Source organism: Chlorocebus sabaeus, chromosome 10 (genome assembly GCF_047675955.1).
Source record: "Chlorocebus sabaeus isolate Y175 chromosome 10, mChlSab1.0.hap1, whole genome shotgun sequence".
NCBI classification, from domain to species: domain Eukaryota; kingdom Metazoa; phylum Chordata; class Mammalia; order Primates; family Cercopithecidae; genus Chlorocebus; species Chlorocebus sabaeus.
Window position 1 is genome coordinate 90,644,000 of NC_132913.1, and position 17,842 is coordinate 90,661,841.

At 38.6% G+C, this 17,842-nt stretch overlaps 1 protein-coding gene across 3 annotated transcripts in view; it reads left to right on the forward strand.

Moving 5' to 3' along the window:
- Positions 1 to 17,842, forward strand: part of NBEAL1 (neurobeachin like 1) — a 212,748-nt gene that overhangs the window by 186,476 nt on the left and 8,430 nt on the right. For all 3 annotated transcript variants that reach the window (XM_038001729.2, XM_073019947.1, XM_073019948.1), the window contains 7 exons: positions 552 to 661; positions 3,090 to 3,262; positions 4,240 to 4,334; positions 9,126 to 9,242; positions 9,646 to 9,807; positions 11,790 to 11,938; positions 14,334 to 14,469. In XM_038001729.2, coding sequence (XP_037857657.2) covers positions 552 to 661; positions 3,090 to 3,262; positions 4,240 to 4,334; positions 9,126 to 9,242; positions 9,646 to 9,807; positions 11,790 to 11,938; positions 14,334 to 14,469 — 942 coding nt within the window. The remainder of the gene's footprint in view (positions 1 to 551; positions 662 to 3,089; positions 3,263 to 4,239; positions 4,335 to 9,125; positions 9,243 to 9,645; positions 9,808 to 11,789; positions 11,939 to 14,333; positions 14,470 to 17,842) is intronic.

Sequence of the window (17,842 nt, forward strand, 5' to 3'; positions counted from 1 at the left end):
TTGCTTGTGCCCAGGAGGTTGTAGTGAGCTGAGATCATGCCACTGCACTCCAGCCTGGGTGATAGAGCAAGACTCTATCTCAAAAAAAAAAAAAAAATGGTCAAGTTTTCTTACAATAAGATAAACAAAGCCAGATGTGGTGGTTCATGCCTGTCATCCCAACACTTTGGGAGGCCAAGGTGGGAGGCTCACTTAAGCCCAGGAGTTGGAGACTAGCTTGGGCAACATGGTGAAACCATGTCTCTACAAAGAATATAAAAATTAGCCAGGCATGGTGGCACATGCCTGAAGGTTGCAGTGAGCTGAGATCATGTCACTGCACTCCAGCCTGGGCAACGGAGTGAAACCCTGGCTCCAAAAATAAAAGATAAGCAAAGAACTTTTTCTGTTTGAATTATCTTAAGATGTTCCTAATGCGTTTCATGTTTGAAGTACACAGTCTCACAGTATTCCCTAAGTGATAAATGCCAATGTCATGTGAGCATCTGGTTATTCTGGGCTGCTTTCCTTAATATTTCATTTAATTTGAGTCTTCATATGTTCTTTTCCAGATAACAATAAGCATGAATTCTGTTATTGGAACCCATGGATGGTTGCCTTATGACAGAAACATTTCTAATTACTTTACATTCATCAAGGATCAAACTGTGACAAATCCAAAGTAAGTAAATGAATATTTAAAGCAAAACAGCTATACCAGGTACCTTATTGCCAGGAAAAAAAACTGGATTAATTGATTCATGTTATTCTGAAAGAAATATTTTTTTATTTTTTTTGAGACAGAGTCTTGCTCTGTCACCCAGCTGCAGTGCAGTGGCGCAATCCCCACTCACTGCAACCTCTGCCTCTCAGGCTCAAGGGATTCTCTGGCTAATTTTTGTTTTTAGTAGAAATCGGGTTTCACCATGTTGACCATGCTGGTCTCAAATTCTTGACCTCAAGTGATCCGCCCACCTCACCTTCCCAAAGTGCTGGCATTATAGGCCACTTAGCCCTGAAAGTAATATTTTGAGATCCAGATTATCTCTTCTTTCTTCCTTCCTCCCTCCATTCCCTCCCCCGGCAACCTTCCCTTATTTTTAAGTTATGTCCTGAATTTATATTGGTTTAAATACAAAACTTAATTTCCATAATATCAGTTATAAAAATGCAATTACATTAGGAATAACAGACTTCCTTGTAATTTTATTCTACCTTATTATTTAAAAATAAGACCTATGTGTTTTAATCTCCAAAAGTTATGTTCTAACTTAAAGTGGTGTTTCCTTTACATTGAGTTGTCCTGTTTGTTTCCTTGTATTTTTTTCTAGTTAAATCACATTCATGGCTGGGCACAGTGGCTCACGCCTGTAATCCCAGAACTTGGGAGGCTGAGGCAGGCGGATCACCTGAGGTCAGGAGTTCAAGACTAGCCTGGCCAACATGGCAAAACCCTGTCTCTACTAAAAATACAAAAATTGGCTGGACATGGTGGCTCATGCCTGTAATCCCAGCACTTTGGGAGACTGAGGCGGGTGGATCACGAGGTGAGGAGATCAAGACCATCCTCGCTAACAGGATGAAACCCCTTCTGTACTAAACATACAAAAAAATTAGCCCGGCATGGTGGCAGGCGCCTGTAGTCCCAGCTACTCAGGAGGCTGAGGCAGGAGAATGGTGTGAACCCGGGAGACGGACCTTGCAGTGAGCTGAGATCACGCCACTGCACTCCAGCCTGGGCGACAGAGCAACACTCCACTTCAAAAAAATAAAAAAAAATAAAAATAAAAATACAAAAATTAGCCAGGCGTGGTAGTGGGCACCTGTAATCCAAGCTACTCAAGAGACTGAGGCAGAAGAATTGCTTGAACCCAAGAGACAGAGGTTGCAGTGAGCTGAGATTGTGCCACTGCACTTCAGCCTGAACAACAGAGCAAGACTCTGTCTCAAAAAAATTAAAATTAAAATAAAATTCAAAAATCATGGCCCGGTGCAGTGGCTCACACCTGTAATCCCAGCACTTTGGGAGGCCAAGGCGGGCAGATCACGAGGTCAGGAGATTGAGACCATCCTGGCTAACACAGTGAAACTCCGTCTCTACTAAAAATACAAAAAATTAGCCAGGTGTGGTGGCGGGTGCCTGTAGTCCCAGCTACTCGGGAGGCTGAGGCAGGAGAATGGCATGAACCTGGGAGGCAGAGCTTGCAGTGAGCCGAGATCATACCACTGCACTCCAGCCTGGGCAACAGATCAAGACTCCGTCTCAAAAAAAAAAAAAAAAAATCACACTCTGTGTTGAGGATCAAATTACACCATATATTTGAAAACTATTTAAAATGTTGTAATTATTATCATTGTATCTTTGTCTTCCTCAACTAGAATACAACTTCATGAGATTAGGGAAAATGTCTTTTTTTCTTTGTTATCCCACATAGTACTGTTATGTTTTGCAAGAAGCATATTCTCAGCAAATTAATATTGAACAATAAAGTTTTATAGCTAGAGTATGAGAATTAGCCTTCGTTTTCTATAGACACACTGAGTTGCAATCACTTGTCTTTCTGAAGAATCTGGATTGGCTAAGCTCACAGGTATTGCACTTGGAAGCTGACAAAACCAGCATGCTTGCTTTGGTTCAAATGGAGAACAGTCATCCTAAGTGTTGTTAGATACACACTTATCTGCCTGATTTATCTCCTATGCATCACCTTGTGTAGGACATCCCTGTTTAAGTTTATTTCTGATATTCCTAGTCCTGGCATATCCTGTCTAGTTTTTTACTAGACTTTAAACTTTAAGGCTGCCATTTACAAAATTGCCAATTTTATTAAATTGTCTTTGAAATCCAAGATTTAAGCATTTTTCATACTTTCACTGATCTCAACTTTTTTTGCTTAGAACTTGAGATTGTTGTGTATATTCTTATTTTATGAAAAATATTACAGTGAGGTAACGTATTTTCTGAAAGTCTATCGTTTATTAATAGACATTTCAAATAGGACATTTGGGACTAATTTTTTATTTCTTTTTTAGAGAGGTTTAAAAAGAACAGTTCATATCAGTGTAAGTGATCTTTTAAGGAACAGTCTGATACTTAATTGTGTTTACAGAACTCAGCGCAGTATGAATGGTCCTTTTGCTCCCGGGCTAGAGGTCACTTCTAAGCTATTTGTAGTATCACATGATGCAAAGTTGCTCTTCAGCGCTGGATACTGGGACAATAGCATTCAAGTGATGTCACTTACAAAAGGCAAAATTATCTCACACATCATCCGGCATATGGGTAAGCATTAGCTTTTTTTCCAAAAACGCTCAAAATTTTTATTTTTTTCTTAACTGTAAAAGTAGTACATGCTCCTCGTAAAGAGCATTAAATTTTACCTTTTAAGCCTAGTGAACTTTTTTATTGTGTAAGATTATAAATATATGCTTTCTATAGGAGTGCCTCATGTATTTTGGGTATAATAAAGCACCATATAAATTAAATACAGCTTCATAGCATCTGGAAATGTTAGGCTAAGTTTTTTTTTTTAAATGAAAGATAAAAGTAAGAATTTTAAGACAAAATGGTAACAAAATCTGCTGTCATTAAATAAGACATCAACTGCCCTCTTACTATGTTAACAGTTAAACATGAGAGTGATAAAATTGTTGAATGTAGTTTTAATCTGCTACTTCTTAGTGTATCAATCTTCAATATAAGAATAAAACATTGAGTAGATTTTTTTCTAATAAACCTCTTAGGGAAGGAAAATGGAGTCTGCTGCTAATTCTGTACCAGTCAATCCTAAGATATCACTTACCTCAGCTGTTTGCAGTTTAGGAAAAGTATATTTGTATCGTGAATTTATAGTATAGTACGTGCAGTTTTTCTAAGGACATATATTCTATAGGATTACAGTTCCCAATGGCAGTAGAAGGTGAATGGGGATGAGAAGGCAAAGAAGCATATGAAAATTAACTGGGGATCTATCTCAAACTATCTAACCTCCTCCCAAGATGGTGGTAGTCATTCCCCACACCGCATGTCTACTTCTCATGCTCAGAGGAGGGTGATTTCAAAGAAAGCTCTCCAAGGTGATTTTGATTCTGCTGCTTTCCTGTGGCTCTCTTCCCCAATGCTTTTCCAGTACCATGCCTACATTCCTCCCTGTTGGCGTGACTGATTTAGGAATAGTTTGAACATTAACAAAAATTGCTCTTAAAGTTCTATTTTAGCAAAACGAGGCATTTCATTTTATTTAATTCCTTTTCTTACAGATATTGTGACTTGCTTAGCTACAGATTACTGTGGAATACATTTGATTTCTGGTTCCAGAGATACTACATGTATGATATGGCAAATAACACAACAGGTAGTCACACATTTAAATGTTCTTGATTTAGATCAGAGATTCACCCTGAAAATACTAGCAAAATGTTCTACTAGGACATCAAATTGTTTTCTGGTACTGACTGAGCTCCTTTGTATTCTTTTTACCCACATTTTGTCCTGTCCAAGTCACCACATTTTTTCCTAGGTTTACTGTCTGATTCATTACCTTATTCCCTATTGCTTTCCAAAGATTCTTCCTTCTTACCTCTCCCAGGAAAACAATAATTATTTTTATTGTCTTTTAGCATAGTAACATTTTACTTTCTTTCTTGTGGGACTACTAGAAATTATAGATTTATGATTTTCATCAACCGGATTGCATTCTTATAATAATATGGGTCCAGGAAGTATCGTTTTTGTTAAATAGCTTCTGTTTTGTTTTTTTTCTTTTTTTAAGATGGAGTCTCGCTCTGTCACACAGGCCAAAGTGCAATGGCATGATCTCAGCTCACTGCAACCTCCACCTCCCGGGTTCAAGCAATTCTCCTGCCTCAGCCTCCCATGTAGCTGGGATTACAGGCACATGCCACCACACCTGGCTTTTTTTACTTTTTCTTTTTTCTTTTTTTTTTTGTATTTTTAGCAGAAATGGGGTTTCACCATGTTGGCCAGGCTGGTCTCAAACTCCCGACCTTCAGTGATCTGCCTGCCTCAGCCCCCCAAAGTGCTGGGATTGTAGGCGTGAGCCACTGTGACTGGCCAGCTTCTATGTTTTCTGCATTGTCTTAACAGGCTCTCTCCCACTACAAATTTATAAAAAGTATCTAGAAATTTTCTTCCATTTAAAAAACCTAGCTGAGCGTGGTGGGACATGCCTGTAGTCCTAGCTATAATACGTGGGAGGCTGAGATGGGAAATAAAGAAATATTACAATCTTTAATTTATTGATTGATTGAGCCAGGGAAGCGGAGGCTACAGTGAGCTGAGATCCTGCCACTGCACTCCAGCCTGGGTGACTGAGCAAGATCCTATCTCAAAAAAAAAATTTGTTTTCTTCTAATTTTTTTTTGTTTTATTTCTTATATTACAATCTTTAAATTATTGATAACTTATTTATCTACATTGGATAAGGCTTTGTTTACTTCTGAATAGAAAGCATTACACTTAAAGTGTAATGGTCTCAGCTAGTCTTATATAGGTATTTATTCTTAATATGAACTTACGTTTTAATCATACCCTCTTTTGATTTTTGTTTTGTTTTGTTTGTTTTTTTGAGACAGAGTCTTGCTCTGTCGCGCGTCCTGCTAGACTGCAGTGGCGCGACCTTGGCTCACTGCAGCCTCTACCTCCTGGGTTCAAGCAATTCTCCTGCCTCAGTCTCCCCAGTAGCTGGGACTACAAGCACACACTACCACGCCCAACTAATTTTTGTATTTTTAGTAGAGACAAGGTTTCACTATGTTGGCCAGGACGGTCTCGAACTCTTGACCTCATGATCCGCCTGCTTCGGCCTCCCAAAGCACTGGAATTACAGGCATGAGCCACTGCGCCCGGCCCCATACCCTCTTTAAAAAAAAAAAAAAAACAAAAAAAAAAACTCCATTTTAGCCTTACTGAAATTGTATTCAATTTATGTGTTAATTTGGTTTGGGATTTTGTTTTGTTTTTTGTTGTTTGTTTTTGAGGTGGGGTCTCACTCTGTCATCCATGCTGGAGTGCAGTGGCACAATCATGGCTCATTGCAGGCTTGACCTCCCAGGCTCAAGCAATCCTCACTTCTCAGCCTCCTGAGTAGCTGGGACTCCAGGCATGCACCACCACGCCTGGCTAGTTTTTGTATTTTTAGTGAGACAAAATGATTGTCTCTGCCATGTTACCCAGGATGGTCTCGAACTCCTTGGCTCAAGCGATCTGCCCACCTCGGCCTCCCGATAATTTGGTATTTTTTATAGTTATTTATTTACAGAAATAGGAAGTGTCTTTCCGTGTTTGTTTCAGGTCCATTTTATGTCCTTTGATAAAATTTCTTTCTTTTTCATTTAGATCCTATACCTTGTGATACTTACTTCAAATTATCGGCCGGGCTGGGTGGCTCAAGCCTGTAATCCCAGCACTTTGGGAGGCTGAAACGGGTGGATCACGAGGTCAGGAGATCGAGACCATCCTGGCTAACACAGTGAAACCCCATCTCTACTAAAAAAAATACAAAAAAATAGCCGGGTGAGGTGGTGGGCGCCTGTAGTCCCAGCTACTCCAGAGGCTGAGGCAGGAGAATGGCGTGAACCCGGGAGGCGGAGCTTGCAGTGAGCTGAGATCCGGCCACTGCACTCCAGCCTGGGCCACAGAGCAAGACTCCGTCTCAAAAAAAAAAAAAAAAAAAAAAAAAAACAAATTATCATGTTTTCTATTACTATTTTTAGTGGGGTTTTAAAATCATTTTTGTTTCTGATTATTGTTAATATAAAGAAAAGCTGTATAGTGATTTGACTATAAGTTACTTTGCCAAATCCTCTTATCAACTCTCATGGTTATTAGTATTTCTTGGATTTCCTGAAAATAAGGGAGATAATACAATCATGTGATCTGAAAATAAAAGTGATTTGCTTTATCTTTTCTAATATACTAATTATTTCATTTTCTTACCATATTACATTATTAGCTAATACAATAAGGTAAGCAAAATTATAGTGAGCATCCCCACCTTTATCTAATTTTGATGAAAATGCCTTCCCAATGTTACCATTTAGTATAGTGTTTGCTATTAGGTTTCACTAGTTGTGTTTTTCACATTTAAGTGAAAACACTGCCATTATTTTTTTCTTTTGGTAACTTTATAGTTTTAATGAAATTTCAAACTTGTAAAAAATTTGCAAAAGTAGTATATTTTGTATCATGTGTCTTAGCAGTCTCTTTTAGTATCTCCCTCTTACAACATCTTATTTTTTTTAACCATTTAAAAGTTGGAGACATCATATGCCTATACCCCTAAATAGGTCAGTGTGTATTTTCTAGTAACAAAGACAATCTTGTACATAAACCCAGCGAAGTTACCAAAATCAGAATGCTTAACATTTATAAAATACCATTAGCTAATCCACAGTCCATGTTCTAATTTTGTATTTCTAATAATCTTCTTTACAGCTGTTTTTCCCCATTTATCTTATTTATTGTTTTTCTTTTACCTTTTCTTGATGTAATGTATTATGTATGTTGAGAAATTTCCTAGGTTTGAACCATCCTTGAATTTTTATAATAAACCCACATAATTTATGGTATATTGTTATTACACTTTACTGATGTATCTTATTAGCTAGTACTTTAATGATTTCTCTACTCTTAAGTAAAATAGATATTTTTGTTCTGTCTTTATCATGTTTAGTATGGGGATATGCAGTCTTTACCAAATAAATTTAGGAAGGGCTCCTCTTTCTCTAGAACTGGAATTACTTCCATAAGGAATTACCTGAGTTTTGAAAGTTAAATATAGTGCACTAAGCCCTCAGACTGATACTCACAGGGGAAGACAAATGTGTCACAGGTAGCAGAGTGTCAAGGGGAATTAATGTACACCGCATGGAACAGGTAGAAGGTCTGGGCAGAGTTGTCTAGGATAATCACAAATACAAATAGCAACTATTCAAATAAAACAAATAACATACAAATGTGTATGCTAAAGACAAAGCATGCTAAAGACATGAAGAAAGAGTCTTTCTTCTGGAAGATGACTCAGAGAGCAATTTTTGCAATACAATTGTGTTACTAGGAAAACATAAGAACGGCAGTTCAATAAAATGGAAGATCAAAGATGAAATAATAAAATAGCATTATAAGATGAAAACGAAGGTTGCAGAAGAATCAAGCTGAGATTAAAACCAATACCATTATATGCCCCGTAAATATATATACCTACTGTCTACCCACAAATGTTTTTTCAAAGGACTGCAGCCAAGACGTATAAAAAAATACCATTACAAACGCAAACAAACCTAAAGCAGAAACTACAAGAAAGAGATTTGATGTGGCTGCAAATGAAATTAGTAGCATGGAAAAAAAGATGTAATCAAAGTGAATGCCAATAAAAAAGTAACTTTAAAGCAGTTAGAGAAAGAATGATAGCTATAAAAATCAAAGACAGTCAGCATAAAGAAAATTGATGTCCCTGAAGCAGCGATCCCAATAAATGGAAACATTATTCAGCCAGGCATGGTGGCTCATGCCTGTAATCCCAGCACCTTGGGAGGCTGAGGCGGAAGGATTGCTTGAGTCCCGGAGTTCAAGACCAGCCTGGGCAACATGGCAAGACTCTCATCTCTACAAAAAAATTTTTAAAATTAGCCAGGCATGGTGGTACATTCCTGTGGTCCCAGCTACTCAGGGAAGCTAAGGTGGGAGGATCACTTGAGTCCAGGAGGTCGAGGCTATAATGAACCATGTTCATGCCACTGTACTCCATCCTGGGCAACAGAATGAGACCCTGTCTCAAAAAAAATAAAGTTATTCAGAGATATAACACAAAAAGTTTATTTGAAGTTAAGGAAGAATAAATCTGTAGATTAAAAGGAGAAATAACATACTTGGAAAAATTAATCCAAGACTATCAACACTGCAACAATTTATGTTAAGGTTTTGAGCTTAGTTAAGTTTTTGAGATGGAGAATAATTCAGAAATCCAAGTAGAAATGTAAGAATGAGTACTATTATGAATAGACTCAGTGGTTGTACCTAGTTGCAATGTTAGTTTGTGATTAGAAGGTTTAAATGCAATATAAACCTTATGAAAAACAGGAAACAAGAAACCACCTTTACCTTTGCTTTTCCCGTTTATTATTAGGGAGGTGTTCCTGTGGGCTTAGCATCTAAACCTTTTCAGATTCTTTATGGACACACCGATGAGGTATTGAGTGTCAGCATCAGCACTGAGCTAGACATGGCAGTGTCGGGATCAAGGGTAAGATTTCACCTTTAAGAAATACTAATTAATTTATCTACAAATTTATTACCAACATTTATAACTAAAATGTTTTTCAGAGGAATTGATAAAAGTATAGAAATGTTATACCATATTTGTATAGCACTTTGCAAAAGTAGAATAGACCTTGCAAAATAAAAAACTGAATGCCATTTTGGGATTTTATTCATTTTATTATTTAAGGGAAGAGGGCATTCTAGGAAATAAAATACTATTTGAAATTTCAAAGTTGGAATTTTTCCTAAGGTGCATATATCCTTGATGGAATAATCATTTTCTTGGTTCCTTTCCGACATTTCTTTATCTGGCCCACTCTACTTTTATTCCTTTTTACTGTTGTTTTTCTTTGTCTTTTTCATTTTCTGATATATCCTGTGTGTAGGATGGAACGGTGATTATACATACCATTCAGAAAGGTCAGTACATGAGGACTTTACGACCACCTTGTGAGAGTTCTCTGTTCCTGACCATTCCTAATTTGGCTATATCTTGGGAAGGACATATTGTTATCTACTCCAGCATTGAAGAAAAGACCACCCTCAAGGTATATGACCTTTCATGCAATAGAGGTAGACTCCCAATAGCGTATCTTTCCCTCCCCACATTATAGAGGAGGTTTATTGAAGAAGGAAAAAACACCATATTTTAAAGAGGATGTTTTTCTTTCATCATTCAGTTGTTTGTTTCTTAACATTAGATGGACTTCTACCGCAATCGTAGCCTCACATTAGTATTTTATTGTTGGGATTTTTATTGACTTGTATAATATATGATTTCAGAATAATTTCTGATTATGTAGGATTTTTTAAGCTTAAGTGGAAATTGGAAATGATAGCCAACTGAAATTCCTTTTGCATAAGGCAGGATATAAATAAACAAGCCCTCGATTTTGTATTTGTTTCCTTTCAGTGACATCACTATTTAATTAATGTATGTGTATGTGTGTGTGTATGTGTGTGTGTGTGTGTGTATATATATATATATATTTTTTTTTTTTTTTTTTTTTTTTTGAGACGGAGTCTTGCTCTGTCACCCAGGCAGGAGTGCAGTGGTGCTATCTTGGCTCACTGCGAGCTCTGCCTCCCGGGTTCACGCCACTCTCCTGCCTCAGCATCCCGAGTAGCTGGGACTACAGTACAGGGGCCCGCCACCACACCCGGCTAATTTTTTGTATTTATAGTAGAGACGGGGTTTCACCGTGTTAGCCAGGATGGTCTCGATCTCCTGACCTTGTGATTCACCCACCTCGGCCTCCCAAAGTGCTGGGATAACAGGCATGAGCCACTGCGCCCGGCCTTTTTTTTTTTTTTTTTTTTTTTTGAGACAAGAGTCTCGCTCTGTTGCCCAGGCTGGAGTGCAGTGGCACAATCAGTGATACAATTATTGCTCACTTTGGCCTCAAACTCCTGGGCTTAACTGATCCTTCCGCCTCAGCCCCCTCAGTAGCTGGGACTACTGGCATGTGCTACCACACCTGGCTAGTTTTTTTAAATTTTTGGTAGAGACAAGGTCTCCCTATGTTGCCTAGGCTGGTCTCAAACCCCTGGGCTCAAGCGATCCTCCTGCTTTCGACTCCCAAAGCACTGGGATTACAGACATGAACCATCATGCCCAGCCTAAGCTTTTTCAATATTAAGAATTTTGGGGGGCCAGGAGTGGTGGCTTACACCTGTAATCCCAGCACTTTGGGAGGCTGAGGCGGGTGGATCATCTGAGGTCAGGAGTTCCAGACCAGTTTGGCCAAAATGGTGAAACCCCATCTCTTTTAAAATACAAAAATTGGCTGGGCATGGTGGCGCATGCCTGTAGTCCCAGCAACTAGGGAGGCTGAGACAGGAGAATTGCTTGAACCCAGGAGGCAGATGTTGCAGTGAGCCGAGTTTATGCCAGTGCACTCCAGCCTGGGCAACACAGCGAGACTCCACCTAAAAAAAAAAAAAAAAAAAAAAGGCCTGGCATGGTGGCTCATACGTGTAATCCCAGCACTTTGGGAGGCTGAGGCAGGCAGATTGCGAGGTCCGGAGATCGAGACCATCCTGGCTAAACAGTGAAACCCCATCTCTACTAAAAATACAAAAAACAAAATGAGTCGGGCATGGTGGTGGGCACCTGTAGTCCCAGCTACTCAGGAGGCTGACTTAGGAGAATGGTGTGAACCTGGGAGGCAGGGCTTGCAGTGAGCCAAGATTGCGCCACTGCACTCCAGCCTGGTCGACAGAGCGAGACTCCATCTCAAAAGAAAAAGAATTCTTTTCTTTTGTTTTAAGAATGTAGGGTTTTGGCGGGGGGCTGAATGAGATTTTAATTCTTTGGAGAGAGTGAGATTTCTCGTTTAATATTTACTTGGCAATCTGATTTGAAATCACTTTAATAGTATTGTCTGCACACTTGGTCTTTAAATATAGCCATATTTTTATCCCAGAAATTTAAACCAAATAATTATTCTGTTATAGTCAGAGTTTTAACTGGTAATATAAAAACTCAGTTTTTATTTGAAATTGTTAAATTGTCCTTAATTCTTTGCAGGATAAGAATGCATTACATCTGTTTTCTATAAATGGCAAGTATCTAGGGTCTCAAATCCTGAAGGAACAAGTATCAGATATATGTATAATTGGAGAACACATTGTCACAGGCAGCTTACAAGGATTCCTGTCTATAAGAGATCTCCACAGGTAAGTAATAAAAACCAATGAAGTATCACTTAAGAAAAGGTGGCAGTACTTCTAGTCTAGAGTGAAAATCAGGATCTAAGATTTTTAATCTTTTGGTTTATCATTTATTACAAAAATTTGTCTTTTAGCAAGTATAAAAAATTGGAGAAGCTAAAGTATTCCTGGACTCATAAATGAAGTATATATATACATTTGTTATTATATAGAAAATTTTACATTATATATATTTTACCACAATTAAAAAATATTTTAGTCTGGGCACAGTGGCTCCTGCCTATAATCCCAGCACTTTGGGAGGTCAAAGAGGGAGGAATGCTTGAGCCCAAGAGTTTAAGACCAACCTGGGCACATAGCAAGACCTCATCTCTACTAAAAACAAAAGCTTTAAAAATTAGCTGAACATGGTGGCATGTGCCTGTGTTCCCAGCTACTTGGGAGGCTGAGGTGGGAGGATTGCTTGAGCCCAGGTCACGGCTGCAGTAAGCTGTGATCATAGCACTGCACTCCAGCCTGGACAACAGAGCAAGACCCTGTCTCAAAAGAAATGTTTTAAATATGTAGAGCTAGAAAAAAATGTTCATAGTACCAAGTCTGAATTATGGATTTGGAAATTTGTCCAAATGATGGTTTGAATTTTTATAAAGTTTTTTAATTGTAGTAAACTAAACTAGAGTATATTTAACATATTTATGCATGTGTGTGTATAAAATTGGTAGGGGTATCTATTGTCATTCGATCTAGTGAAGGAGAGAGATATTGGAGTAGTGGATATGTGTTTTTGTTTTGTTTTGTTTTGTTTTTTGAAACTGAGTCTTACTCTGTCACCCAGGCTGGAGTGCGGTGGCATGATATTGGCTCACTGCAACCTCTGCCTCAGGTTCAAGTGATTCTCCTGCCTCAGCCTCCACGTTAGCTGGGAATATAGGTGCATACCACCATGCCCAGCTAATTTTTGTACTTTTAGTAGAGACAGGGTTCTACCATGTTGGCCAGGCTGGTCTCAAACTCCTGACCTCAAGTGACCCAACCACCTCAGCCTTCCCAAAGTGCTGGGATTACAGGCATGGGCCACTGCACCTGGCCCAAGATTTCTGGGCTTCTTATCCACCTCTCACTTATGAATCAACAGGGCAATACGCATGAGAGTGCCTAGGTGCTGTGATGCTTACTCATAATAATGGTTTTTAAGGGGTTTAAGACTAATTGGAGGCTGGGTGTGGTGGCTCATGCCTATAATCGCAGCACTTTGGGAGGCTGAGGTGGGTGGATCATTTGAGGTCAGGAGTTCAAGACCAGCCTGGCCAACATAGTGAAACCCCATCTCTACTAAAAGTACAAAAATTAGCAGGATATAGTGGCAGGCACCTGTAGTCCCAGATACTCAGGAGCCTGAGGCAGGAGAATCACTTGAACTCAGGAGGCGGAGGTTGCAGTGACCAAGATCGCACCACTGCACTCCAGCTTGGGTGACAGAGCAAGACTCTGTCTCAAAAAAAAAGACTAGTTGGGGAAATATCAATATTTGTGTACTGTTGTGAACAGTTTAAGAGCTAAATTATATGGTCCCAGTTACATGTACAAGAAGTTTTAATGACATTAAGGATTAGCATGGATCTGAGTAGTCAGAAGAGTCTTGATAAAGGATTAGTAGGAATTAAATGGACATGAAAAGACAGGGAGGGCCTTCTTTTGGAGATGGAGGTAGTCAATATGTGAGGAAATAAAGCACAAAGACATAGGAACAGCAATGAACATGGTGTGTACTGTGCTGCATTTCAGGGATAAGATCAGAGCAAGACTAGAACAAATGCCCACTGAGAGTCTGAGACTCAGAACAGTGACTGGTACAGGAACTTTATTTCTATCTGTTTTAGGAATAACACTAAGGATAAGAATCTAGTTAGTATCCATATAAAATCCTATCTAACTGTTGTGTTCCTTACTTTGTCTCTCACCTTCCCTCTAATCTCTCTAAAGGGAACGTAAAGACTATTTACCTTAGATAAATGACGAATGTAATAATAAGATGTAAAAACTGAAGTAATAATAGAATGGGTTGGAAAATTGAAAAAAGAGTAAGATTCTCTAGAAAGTCAAGAAAATGTTTACATTTTAGGTTCATGTTTGCTTTATTGATATTTTGTTTGATAATATATGTTTAGAAGAAAAATAGATGTCAAAAATAGAGAAAAGATCTGTTTATCAAGTGTTTTTAAGTAATGCTATAAATACAGGCCTTTGTGTAAGTCACTTAGACTTTCTGGACACAAGTTCCCACATCTGTAAAATTAGAATCCAGAACTAGATGAGCATTAATTTATTTTCCAGATATAAAATTCCGTGAATTCATTATAAATCCATGTAATTATGTCTGTATTTTTTATTTCTCTTCTAGTTTGAATCTCAGCATCAACCCATTAGCCATGCGACTGCCTATCCATTGTGTTTGTGTAACCAAAGAATGCAGCCATATTCTTGTAGGTTTAGAAGACGGCAAATTAATTGTAGTGGGTGTTGGCAAGCCTGCTGAGGTAAAACCTAGCATCAGTAATTTCATTTCTCATGCTGTCGGGGATTACTTTGGTTCTCCTTCATTCCAGCTGATTGAGAAGTCACCATTAGGGATAAACAAATTAAAACCAAATTTGATTTTTCAAAAGGCAGTAAATAAAAAGAGGATAAAGTTATTATTCAAAAGTGATGTTTATATTATTATTGAAAGCCCATCTTTGGCAATTCTATCTACCATTCTATAGGAATAAAGAAAATTCATTTCTTCCAAATCTAGATTCAAGACCACAACTTAGATTTTCAAGACATAAGAGCCTTTACAAAAGAATGAAATACAGGCTCAAACAATAAAACTACTTTAATTTTAACAAATACTCATCATAACTATATGTCAGTTATTTTGTAAAAGCATCATTTTTTATTTGTAACTACAAATATCCCCATATAGTGTGCTTATTCTCAGTGAGTTTCCTATAGTTAAATTTACTTGCTAATGATTTATCAATTATTGAATATTCATGTATCATTAATCTAACTCTCGCTTTTAGGAAAACTATAGTTATACTCTAGTAACTTACTGATTCTTCCAAATAATTCATGTTATTACATAGTTAAATTAAGCATTATAATTTTTTTTTAAGTCACTGTTGGTATTTTCTGAGAAATCTAACAATATGAGATCTGTCGGGGTTATTTCAGGGGAAGAAATTACTGTCACACAGTCAGTGGCTATAATAACCTGTTAAAGATCGTAAAAAACTGTTTTATAAATATTTGAAATTTCTTTAGTCCTTATGCTTTTTTTTCAGCATATTATTTTAACAAAAGTGTTGTTAAATTAATATTATTGTGGCTGGGCACGGTGGCTCACACCTGTAATCCCTGTACTTTGGGGGGCCGAGGCAAGTGGATCATTTGAGGTCAGGAGTTCGAGACCACCCTGGCCAACGTGGTGAAACCCCGTCTCTATTAAAAATATAAAAATTAGACAGGTGTGGTGGCATATGCCAGTAATCCCAGCTACTCGGGAGGCTGAGGCAAGAGAATCACTTGAATCTGGGAATTGGAGGTTGCAGTGAGCTGGTATCACGCCACTGCACTCCAGCCTGGGTGACAGAGCAAGACTTTGTACTACAGTGTAGAATATGAAATAGATCTATATTTAGTTATGAAAAGATATTTCTATTTCAAGATCTATTTTTATCTAAAATATCAAAATCTTGATTAATATATATTTTTAATTGTGTACCAGTTTTATATATTATTCTATTAGAGTGAAAATCATATGTAAAAATCAGGTAAGGTAGTAGTGCTTCAGAAAATACATATGTAAATGTAACTGCAAAACAAGCATGCCAAAGCCACTAGTACTTTGTATAAAGCTTCTCTTTTATCGCTCCAATAAATATATCCTAGAAAAGCAACCATTAGGCCGGGCGCAGTGGCTCACACCTGTAATCCCAGCACTTTGGAAGGCCGAGGTGGGGGGATCACGAGGTCAAGACATCAAGACCATCTCGGCCAACATGGTGAAACCTCATCTCTACTAAAAATACAAAAATTAGCTGGGTGTGGGCCAGGCGCAGTGGCTCACTCCCATAGTCCCAGCACTTTGAGAGGCTGAGGTGGGCAAATTACGAGGTCAAGAGATCAAGACCATCCTTGCCAACATGGTGAAACCCTGTCTCTACTAAAAATACAAAAAAAAAAATTAGCTGGGCACGGTGGCGCGTGCCTGTAGTCCCAGCTACTCCGGAGGCAGAGGCTGAGGCAGGAGAATTGCTTGAACCAGGAAGGCAGAGGTTGCAGTCTGGTGACAGAGCAAGACTCCGTCTCAAAAAACAACAGCAACAACAACAAATTAGCTGGGTGTGGTGGTGCACGCCTGTAGTCCCAGCTACTCGGGAGGCTGAGGCAGGAGAATCGCTTGAACCCAGGAGGTGCAGGTTGCAGTGAACCAAGATTGTGCCACTGCACCTCCAGCCTGGCAACAGAGCGAGACTCCATCTCAAAAAAAAAGAAAAGTGACCATTAAAAAAGGTGGCAGGCCGGGCATAGTGACTCACGCCTATAATCTCAGCACTTTGGGAGGCTGAGGTGGGTGGAGCATTTGAGGCCAGGAGTTTGAGACCAGCCTGGGCAACATGTTGAAACCCTATCTCTACTAAAAATACAAAAATTAGCTGAGCATGATGGTATGCTCCTGTAGTCTCAGCTGCTCAGGAGGCTAAGGTGGGAGGACTGCCTGAGCCCAGGAGGCAGAGGTTGTAGTGAGCCGAGATTGCACCTCTGCACTCCAGTGTGGGCAACAGAGTGAAACCCTGTCTCTAAAAAAAAGTGGAATCACCATTAAAAAGTAGATTGCACTTGAGAAAGTAATTACAACAAACCATAGGGGTTTTTTGCCGTACCTGGATGTATAAACACTTTTAAAGGACATTTATTTATTCATTGATTTAATTAATATTTGGTTAATATTTATTACACACTGGGAAGGATGGTAGGTGATGCAAATTTAATGGTGAATGAAATGCAATTCCTGCCTTCAAGAGGCTTATGCTCTCCTTGTTTTCTACATTACTTTTTATCATTCTCTTGTTAAATATTATTTTTTGAAAGTCTTAAAATATTTTAAAATTTCTTTTCATCAAAACTTTTTTACTTTCTTCTTATACTTATGATTGGCATTAACAGTACTGCAAATTCAAGAAAAGAAAATCTCCAAACCTGTATGTCTTGTTAGCGAAATTAAGAATAATTTTGAGCCAGGTGTGGTGGCTCACACCTGTAAACCCAGCACTTTGGGAGACTGAGGTGGGAGGATTCCTTGAGCCCAGGACTTCACCAGCCTGGACAATATAGTGAGATCTCATCTCTACAACCAAATAAAAAATTAATTAAAAATTTTTTTAAAAATAGTTTTGAGAAGCTGATTTTGATGAAGTAATACATATTTTTGATAATTTATAAAATAAAGGAATCTGGTAATTTTGACATAACTGGGCCATTAATTGTTTAAAATGTACACATTGACATTAGACCAAAGACAAAATAAGCGTAAAAGTCTTCCATTATTATTATTGTCATTATTATGTGTGTATGTATGTGTATGAGAGAGACAAACAGAGTCTCCCTGTGATGCCCAGGCTAGAATGCAGTGGCATGATCTCTGCTCACTGCAACCTCTGCCTCTCAGGTTCAAGCAATTCTCATGCCTCAGCCTCCGAAGTGGCTGGGATTACAGGCATGTGCCACCATGCACCATACTGGGCTAATTTTTATATTTTCAGTAGAGACGGGAGGTTGCCATTTTGGCCAGGCTGATCTCGAACTCCTGGCCTCAAGTGATCTGCCTGCCTCTGCCTACCAAAGTGCTGGGATTACAGGCATGAG